This window comes from Sinocyclocheilus anshuiensis, unplaced genomic scaffold, assembly GCF_001515605.1.
Source record: "Sinocyclocheilus anshuiensis isolate Anshui unplaced genomic scaffold, SAMN03320099.WGS_v1.1 scaffold5916, whole genome shotgun sequence".
In the NCBI taxonomy this organism is placed as follows: Eukaryota; Metazoa; Chordata; class Actinopteri; order Cypriniformes; family Cyprinidae; genus Sinocyclocheilus; species Sinocyclocheilus anshuiensis.
In genome coordinates this window covers 26,603-36,623 of record NW_015551372.1, presented here as the reverse complement: position 1 = coordinate 36,623, position 10,021 = coordinate 26,603, and the positions used below count along the sequence as shown (strand labels likewise).

The 10,021-nt window shown below is 40.7% G+C and overlaps 1 protein-coding gene across 1 annotated transcript in view; it reads right to left on the bottom strand.

The window, feature by feature from the left end:
• Positions 1-477: 477 nt before the first annotated feature.
• LOC107663479 (uncharacterized) overlaps positions 478-10,021 on the bottom strand; it is a gene marked incomplete at both ends in the record, with an annotated part of 33,315 nt that continues 23,771 nt past the window's right edge. The window contains one exon of the mRNA XM_016453719.1: positions 478-576. Coding sequence (XP_016309205.1) covers positions 478-576 — 99 coding nt within the window. The remainder of the gene's footprint in view (positions 577-10,021) is intronic.

Genomic DNA, 10,021 nt, shown 5'->3' with positions numbered 1-10,021 from the left:
TCTAGATTTACCCAAATTCTCCCCTACAAAATAGAGTGTATTACCGACATGTGTTCCTGTTAACAAACGAGCGGCAGCACTCTGTACCATCTGCAAACGTGTGAGGGAAGCCTGGCTAATACCCACATAAAGGGCATGACAGTAATCGAGATAAAATTATGTATAACCCTTTCGAATTCATTAACAGACATAAAAGACTTGACTTTGGATAATTGCCTCAACTGGAAAAAAAATGCTTTAAGTTTTAAAGCACAAAGATCCAGATAAGAAGAATCACCCCTGGATCCAAATACCACAACTTTAAAGTTTGTGCAAGTGGGGTGAATAGTTTTGAGATTGTGTTTATAATTGTTTCATGATTAATTGTGTGTTAGCAAACAAGAAAAACTAATGAACTTCAGCATGAAAACAATTTATAAGATAAACTAGGTCAGTGATGTGCTGTAATTATAAACCATATTAAAAATATTACTGTACCTGTTTTATTTTCCAGTGTCAATATGTAAAGACCAATCATCACTGCATTAGACACTATTACGAAGATTAACAAAACCGTTCTTGTGACCAAAAGTGAATCTGAAAAAGTGAAACAGCAGCAGAACTTAAATGTTTTAAATAAATAATAAACATATGGAGTAAATATTACAATGACGCTAAAGTTATTCTTGTGGTGTGTTTGTGTGTGTACTGGTATTCACTATGTTATAGGGACCAAATATCCCCTTGGGAAAATTTTGTTTCAGTGGGTTTCAACATGCATTTCACACACAAAACAATACAAATAGCAACAAAAACACAATATATAAAATTTAAAAAATTGCTTCTCCTCTGTGGCTATCCGGAGATCACAAAGAGCAAATTTCTGCAGCATTGTTGCAAATTTATGCACCTTGAGTGTGATTTAGACAGGCACAGTGAGTGCGTCACTTGCCTGGGGTGGGCTTGACAGGTACAGTGAGTGCGTCACCCACGCTGAGGCTGCGGTTGCTGAGACAGACTGCTCTTACTGCGAGAGCATAAGCCTCACCCTGCTTCGCTTGCAGATCACCTTCTTCAATGAAGATGGCCCCGCTCCTCCCACTCTCATTTTTCTCCTGTCCCAGGAGCCTCTGAGGAAGAACCAGTGGAGTCACAGGCCTGAGCAACCAGGCTTGAGTGATCTCTTTCCATCGCAGGTCCAACGTGCTTCACTCTCCCCACAGCAGTTCGATTCACCCGCATGCTTTGCACATGAGGATCAAAGCCCCTCGTCTGCAGCAAGCGGTTTGATCTATTTTGGCGGATCATCACCAAGGCTATGCACCCATCCAAGCCCTGCAGGACCATCTCGGCCTTACTGGACAGGGATTATTCACCGACTGACCAGGCTGGCTCAGTGCTTCACACAATGGTGGTGCTTCAAGTGTTTCAAGCCAAACTCCTCTGTGGACTGGACGAGCCCGGACCAAATCTGTATGCTTTTAAGGAGCTGCGCACAGCTACTGACCTGGCTCTGCATGCTACTAAGGCACAGGTGATTGGCACGGCCATGGCAAACTTGGTGAGATGGTCCTCACTGCAGAACACAAGATCCAGGGGGCGAGGTTGGATCCAGATCCAACTCCTCCCACCTTACATATACCTAAACCTACCCGTCTCCAGCCCCTGATCCCTAAACCCACCCATCTCCACCCCTAAACCTACCATCCTCACCCCCTAGATATGGATCCAACCCTGTCCCCTGGATCTTTGTTCTGCAGTGAGGGGCTACTGAGCTTGGTGGTGCTTGAGCGCCAACTTTGGCTGGACTTGATGGAGATCAAGGATGCAGACAAAGTCACCTTCCTCGACTCCCCTGTCTCCCCCACGGGGTTATTTGGCCCTGACATAGACGGTGTTGCATAGCACTTTACTGCAAGTCATCGCAAGCTATGCGCCACCTCCTGCCTAAGAAATCCAGCTCGGCAGCTGGTTCAGGTCACCAGAAGGCTCCATCTTCCCAGAAGCCTGCGAAGCCTGCGCTGTCTCCAGCTCAGCCTCAGCCAAAATCAGAGCCTGGGCTCCGACAGCACCCTCAGACAGCTAAAAGCTACCTCTTCTCTAAGCGCCAGGGACCCCACCTCAGAGTGGCATTGGACCCTGAACCGCAGAAGCCGTCCTGATCTAGATGCAAAGAGAAAGAAGAGAGTGCCATGTCCCGCTGAGGCCGGACCGCCCTCAAAGAAGTCTCATGCTCACTCTCTAGTTCCAGTTCCTTCCCTCTCAGCTCATGCCCGAGCAAATTACTGCTGTAATAACGGACCCACATACTCAAAAGAGCACTTCTCCTCTTCACAATACCACAAAGGTTAGCTCCCTGCCTTCGTGCAGCGCCCTGCCACTCGAAAAACTCAGACCACTTGCTGCCCAGTTCTTGGCTTGGGAAGTCTTCCTGGGCGTGTCAAGCTGGGTTCTGCATATCATAGAACGAGGCTACTCGCTCCAATTCGCTCGCAGATTCTCTAGCTTCAGAGGTGCTTTTCAAACATCAGTACAGGACAGCGATTCACATGTTCTCCTGCCTGAAGTGCAAAGTCTGCTTGCAAAAGGAGAGAATCTGGAGCGGTATTCGAGATAGTTGGATTTAGTATCCATTAAGGGCACTGCACTTTGGCATTTTGAAGGCATGGGACAGACTTGCACACTTACTTCTTTCATTTAGTAAGATAATTATATCTTAGTGTAGGCTATATCTTTAGATTTTTATAATTCATTATTTTCTTGTCGATCCACCAGTTCACATTTACAACTGTGTGATTTCTGCATAAAAATAAGGGTCATTTTTGGCTTTGGTCTAAACCAGTCATATAATGAGGTTTGGGCCATACAAATTACGGGAGTTTTACCGGAGGCGAATGTGGCAAACATATAAAATATGCCCAGTGGGATATTTTTATAGAAAGATAAAAAATACGGGAGAAATACGGGAAAATATTTAAACGGGATGATAGCGGGATAGAATGGTAAAATACGGGAGAATCCCGGGAAAAACGGGAGGGTTGACAGGTATGCTAAAATTACTTTGTCGATTTTGGTCACACAGATAAATGTTATACTGTACATCATTCGAAACTGTTAAGTGTCTACTTTTATTTGTGTGCACTCACAATAACAACAAAACTTTGTGCTTTTGTAAAATAAAGAAAACGAACAGGGTGTACTTTCAGCCATCTCAGTCTCCGCGAACTTCTTTCTGAAACGCGTCACTAAAATGAACTGAAACTCAGTGAATACTTCACACACAGACATGAGAAACACTATAGAAAGCTTGAAGTGTCTACTTTAAAATTAAGTCATGTTAAAAACAAATATTATCTGATAAAGTAATCTGTATGAAACCAACGTGATGTACAGTCTTTCCCGTCTGAGCTCATTATCTGTAATATGATCACGCCCACGCGCAGCACACGCTATTCATACGGTAATCATCCACGTGAGATGCGCGAACATGTAAACGCCCACATTTCCTCCGTAAACAAAGCCTGAAGATTCATCAATTTCATCTCAGATACTTTTCGTTTTTGGAAGAAGATACGCTGTGAAGAATAAGCTTTGGATTTACCTCAGAAGAAGTATGCGATGCAACGTGTGGCTTGAGCAGCGGAGGAGATCATTTCTGAGGAGTAAGTAATGTTTCTTATTTGCATTAGTTAACATGTTACTCTGACAAACTTGAACACATTTACTGTTTGGGTTTTTCCCAAACTATAATTCCAGACTAAAATGTTTGAAATCGAGTGAAACATTTTGAATATGATTTAATTCATTGTATCTAAATTTCGTACAACGCGAGGATGTTTTTATGCTCTATATAATATAAAACAATACGATATAAAAGTAATATGAATATTTACACTGAAACATGATGAATGTTAGTCTAAGAATGTTTAGACCAATGTTTATTATTAATACTCTGTTCGCGAATAGATGTTTATAATGTGCTAAACAATAATAATTAATTTCTCAGATATAAAATGTCAGTTTTTACGATAGTACAAAGCATGTGTGAGTCTATGACTACAAAATCATACTCTCTCTCTCTCTCTCTCTCTATATATATATATATATATATATATATATATAATACAGATGCTCCTGATATCAACATGTTCACAGATGTTTTTGTTTTGTTTTAGTTGTTTGTTCTTTAGTGATCTGATTCCTGCACCACAGATGAATCCTGCTGACTTTCAAACTGTTTTCCTCTGAGAGCGCTGTACCAATATCAGATGTTCAACTACACTGAAATTCTACACAAATATGGTAAATGATAATAACATGCTCACAGATGTTTTTTTGTTTTGTTTTTGTTATTTGTTCTTTAGTGATCTGATACCTGCACCAGGATTCATCCACAGATGAATCCTGCTGGCTTTCACTTGAGTCTCTTCAAACTGTTTTCTTCTGGGAATGCTGTACCAATATCAGATGTTCAACTAGACTGATAATTCTACACAAATATGGTAAAACAAGCTCCTTGACTACTGATGATATTTTTTTTCTTGAATCCATGGAAAGAAGCAGCAAACACTGGAAATATCAGGTATGGTTTACTTGTTTCACTTGTTGAACAGAATCTGATTTCAGGAATGACACAAAGTCTGTTCACGTCTCTGGGTTTAGATCAATGTGCTCAGTAATATGTCTTTGACCTTCACTGTGTATATTTTGATTTTACTGTGTTTTAAATAAAATACAAATAATCAAAACCCCATTATTTTACTCTCCTCACATTCTTTCTTACCTGCCTCACAGTCACACTGATGGGCCATTAGGGGAGGGCCCTTTGTCTCTCAGGTGTGAATCACTAAATATTCATGGTCATTGTCACTCCCTCGCACACTGCCTTTCTAACCCAAAACATGTCTTAAAAAATTTAAATTAATATATTGTTTTCTGTGAACGAGTGAGCAGAATGATTTTCACATAAATTTGAAGGAAACATTCTAGCCTACAAGGCTGATTACTCAAAAGTCTTATTCAGAACTATTCAGTATGAGTTTTATGGCCTTATTTCAGATAACATTTTTTTACAAACTTAGTCACACATCACATACCATTCTTGAGATTCGCATTCGAGGGGGTGGTTGCCTTTCGGACCGTCTCTGGCCCGTGCACTTTTGCGAAGTGCAGATCTTTCCCCTCTGAGGCAGATGGGAATCCGCATTATGAACGACGACTGGCTTGTGTTAGCCAGATCTTAGCCAGATCAAAGCAGGAACTTTTCGCTCACAAGTCACTGCTGCTCAGCCACCTGGAGTGTCTTTGGACTGAAAATTGATTTAGCCAAGAGCTTTTTGTCTCCCAGCCAGCAGGTCGTCTACCTGGGGACAATTATCGATTTGGCCCAGATGCGGACCTGGCTCTCGCCGGAATACTCACTGACTATTCAGTGGCTAGCGGCTCAACATTTTTTAGAGGATACTCGGCCTCATGTCGACCACCTCCTCTGCAATTCCTCTGGGCCTGCTTCATATGTGGCCCCTCCAATCCTGGCTTAAAGCCCATGTACCGTCCCACGCTTGGTGCCTAGGACTTCTTCGCTTCAAGGTAACCCACTGCTGCATCAGAGCTGTGGCCCCTTGGAAGGCCCCTCTCCTGTATCAGACAAGTGCCCTACCAGGACTCAAGAAGCAAGAGTTTTGGAACGAAGTCCTGCATATGGGCGGGTACCCGTGGGTACCCGATGGGTGAACCACTAATATTTGATGTAATGGATGGAATAATATTTATATGTCAGACAGTTGCTTTCAAACGGTCCCGTGCTTGTGTTCACGCCCTGTGAAGACTGTTAAAGTCTTCTAATTACAGTGTGATTTGCAGCACTGAGCATTGTAGATAATCTTGCTGCCACTGATTGACAACTGTAGTGATTATATTAAAGGGAGCGCCCTTTGCTCACTTTCAGTATTTAATCTGTTCACAATTTGAATACAAGTTTTAGCCTTTTTTTAAAACAGTTCATAACAGTCTGAGTAATTCTGAGTCTTGAACAGAAAACTTTCAAGTGTCGGCTTTGTAAATGTATATTGGCTATGTATCTAGTCAGAAAGACTCATGAGCAGCAACCTTTTCATTTTGGGTATGTCATTTATGTCCCCATGCCAAAATGAAGAGGTTAATCGTCTGTATAGCATGGCCCTGTGATGTAATTTACAGTATGCACAATTTGTTCAAAATAGATTGTTCACAATGTACGCCATAGTTTTATACTGTTTATGCGATGGATGTCGGCTTCTCGCTTTAGCGTCAGTGAAGCGAGTGGGCAATTTACAAGCGCTGTCAGTCAGTGCTTCGTGCCTTGAGTTTGGGTCTAACGACTGTAGAGTTGTCCACAAACCAAGACACAGCTATGTGCCTTAAAGGCCCCGATATACTTCAAACGAAATCGAAGAACGAACTGATATGACGTCATTTCAAACAAAATCAGGCCGAAACGAAATTCGTTTTGAGTTCGTTTTGGCAGTTCGAAACAGCTCACCAAATCAAACTTTCTGGGGCAGTTCGTTTTGGCTCCTAAACACCTTTGAGCTTCCATTGGTCCGTGGCAATTACGCAATCGGTGGGTGTGTTCTGAAAGTCCACCTTCTTTGACGTGAGATTTTTTTCCCCAGTTCGTTTCTCATTCCACGGAGGTCAGACAGGAGAACAACATCTAGAACAGCAACAACACCAAGTTACTAGCAATATGAATACACTGGAATAGCTGAGCAGCCACAGATATATCCGCACCTGTACGATCGCTCGCGGAAAGACTTTAAAGATTCAGAGAAAGCATTTAATTCCTAGAAAGAAATTGCAACGAAGCACGAGTTATGCAAAGTGACGTGGAGAAACATCCGATGCCAGTTTTCCAAAGCCATGAAAAGAATGAAAGAAAGAGTGGAGATAAGGTGGCGAGTAGCAAATACATGTTTCAAATAAATATTTTTACACCATACTGCTGCTGCTCTCGTTTTTTTCTGTAAGCAAATTTGAAAGGTATGCAATAGTAAAGTATATGTAGAGTGCTCTAGCCACTTCCAGCATTCAGAGCAGCTTTCTGTATGGTTTGGAGATCACTCTAAAGGGCTGCCACTTACGAAGCACAGACTATCCTGCAGGAGAGTTGATGGCCGAGAGTTATAGCCTCGGTGGGATTACAGTGTCCTATTGGAGTTGGGGCCCACTCCACCAGGGGAATGGCCTCCTCCTGGGCTTGGTCCAGCAGAGTTTCTATTGGTGATATATGTGTACAGCCTCTGGCTGGTCTTCCCCATCTACATTCACCAGGTTTTATAACTTGGATGTCCTGCCCTTCAGGCATGGATTTTGTCCACTTAATTTACCTAATTCCCTGTATAAGTGGAGAAGGTCTTGTTTTGTAGACTTGTAGCATCTGGACCAATCAGACACACAATTTTTTTTAAAAAAATGCTATAAGCAGTGTCGGGAAACATTAATTGAGCGTTGCTTAACTCTAAAATTTGTTTTGTTTCTTGACAATATTTTTATTCAGTATACTATACCAAGGTTTCTGCAGGTTTGATGAATGTAAATTTGATTAAAGCAAGAACAAATATCTGCCAGTGGCTCAGAAAAATAAACCTATTTCAAGGGGAAAAGCTTTTGTACCTTACTGACTGACATGTGGTATTGTTTTAAGCATAAGCTCACTAAGTTTTGTTCAAGACATTTTACATTTGCTTTAAGTAAATAGATCTTTTTTTGAGGATGTTTAGATATTAATTTTAGCAAAACAAAAATACTGAAGAAGATATCATTATTATTATTTATTCGTATTTGTTTTTTTTTTTGCTATGCACGTAACATTTAATGAAATTAATATATGTAGGACTTCCTGCTCTGATTTAAGACCCTGTTTACACCTGGTATTAAAGGATTAGTTCACCTGCAGAATAAAAATGTCCTGATAATTTACGCACCCCCATGTCATTCAAGATGTCTTTCTTCGGTTGAAAAGAAATTAAGGCTTTTGAGGTACAACATTCCAGTATTTCTCTCCATATAATGGACTCCAATGGGAGGCAACGGGTTGAAGTTCCAAATTGCAGTTTCAGTGCTGTTTTAAAGGACTGCATGAACCCAGCTGAAGAATAAAGCTCTTTTCTAGCAAAACGATCTGTCATTTTCTGTGGGAAAAAAAAAAAGCATAGCCTACTTTTTTCTGAGAGAGAAAAAATGTCTGAATTGTGAGAAATCATAATTTGTGTAAAGGAATAAAAGTTATTGGAGTTTTACTGCCACACGTGTTCATTTCAGCTGGAAACTGCAGTGAATTGTATGCATAAGTAAGTTATTAGAGTTATTCAAAAATGTAGGTAGTTGGCGTTTCTCATATAGGCGGTAAAAAAGTTAATTAAAAAAGTGATGTAAGTGTTCAAGTATTTTAGTTGCAATGAGCGATATTATAGATTACACCACTTACACTACAGATGTTTGATATAAAATATTACTGTTTTAGTGAGTCTCTACAGCTGGGGGTAAAATGGAAAGCGTGAAATTGCATGGTGTATCACTAGGGTGTTTTCTCCAGGGAACAGTACATTGCAAGAGGTAAACTCAGAATTCTGAGTAAAAAGTCTGAATTGCAAGATGTAAATTCCGAATTCTGAGAGAGAGAAATAAAGTCACATATAAAAATTCACAGTTACCTTTCTTATATTTTATATTTCATGGTGGAAATAAGCTTTAAAATGATTATGTAAAGTGTGCTTCTTATACAGTATGCCTAACACATCAGCTCTAACTCTATGCATAAACTGTAGCGTCTGGACCAATCAGACACAATTTGTTTTTGTTATATTTAACAAATACTCCGTAACACCCCTCAATCAACAAGACAACTATGAGGGCTCAATGTACCCTTCTCCCGAAATGCAGCTAACGCCTCAAAAAGGCAGAACAGGCCTCTGGTTCCATGACAACCGATGCTGATAACACTGGTTTTATTGCTCAAAGGAATGCGGGCAGAGCAACTCTCAATTCATTTACCCTTAGGAAAGACACAAAATGCCTATAAAAAATTTACTCTTCTCTAATTAATTCATGGAAAAAACCTTTCTGCGAATGAACACATCTCCTCAGGACATTGTGTATACCATTACTGTTCTTGTATATTGTCTTGTATTTCAATTGTATACTGTGTTGTGTGTGTGTTATGATAGATCACTAGTTAATATAACCCCACCGATACCATGTTTGGTCTCTTTGAATTTGTCTTCTGATGATCTAAATGAGCGTTTATATGATATGTTGATATTTATGCAACATATTAGTGTTCTAAGAATCTTTAGTAGTCTTTGCATCAACATCCAATACAGTTAGATATGCAAATTGCCATGCTTGGAGACAAAGAGTCATAAACTTTCCCTCCAAAAGTTCAAGTCACCATTGGCTCTTTGACCACCGAGAGGTTTGACCTCCACAGACCTTAAAAGGCCTCACTTGAGTGACCTGCTTTGCTGAGGATGTGAGCTAGAACTATTCCTCAAGAACCCAACCTAAGCTTGTGCCAGGCTCCGGCCTAGTCTTTCTACGTCAAGATCCTTTGACTCAAACTGGTTCTTTTTCATCAACCAACTTCAGCAAAGATCAACTTGAGCCTTCAGATTGCATCAGGACTCTCTTTCAGACAGACAAGACGTGCAAGTATCAAACTTAGTCTTATTAATTGGTACATTAAATATCAGTTGCACTTTTAAAAAGGTGTGTTTAAACTAAGAAACTGATGTTTCCTTCAGGCTGAAGATCTGCTGAATATCAAATTGTACCATAGCTTCATCTCTTTATTTCTCTTCTCTTTACTGCTTAAGCTTTAACCCCTTTTCCTATGCCAGCTGTATGCATGTGTGTGTGTGCGTGTGTATGTTAGACTAGTTTAAATGTTTATGTAGTGTGACGAGCGTCCCGAAGCTGCATCAGCGTCGCCCTGGAAACAAGCGAGGAACACCTGGCCATCCTCATCACAGGCTGATCGGTCACAGCTGCAGCTCATCAGGCG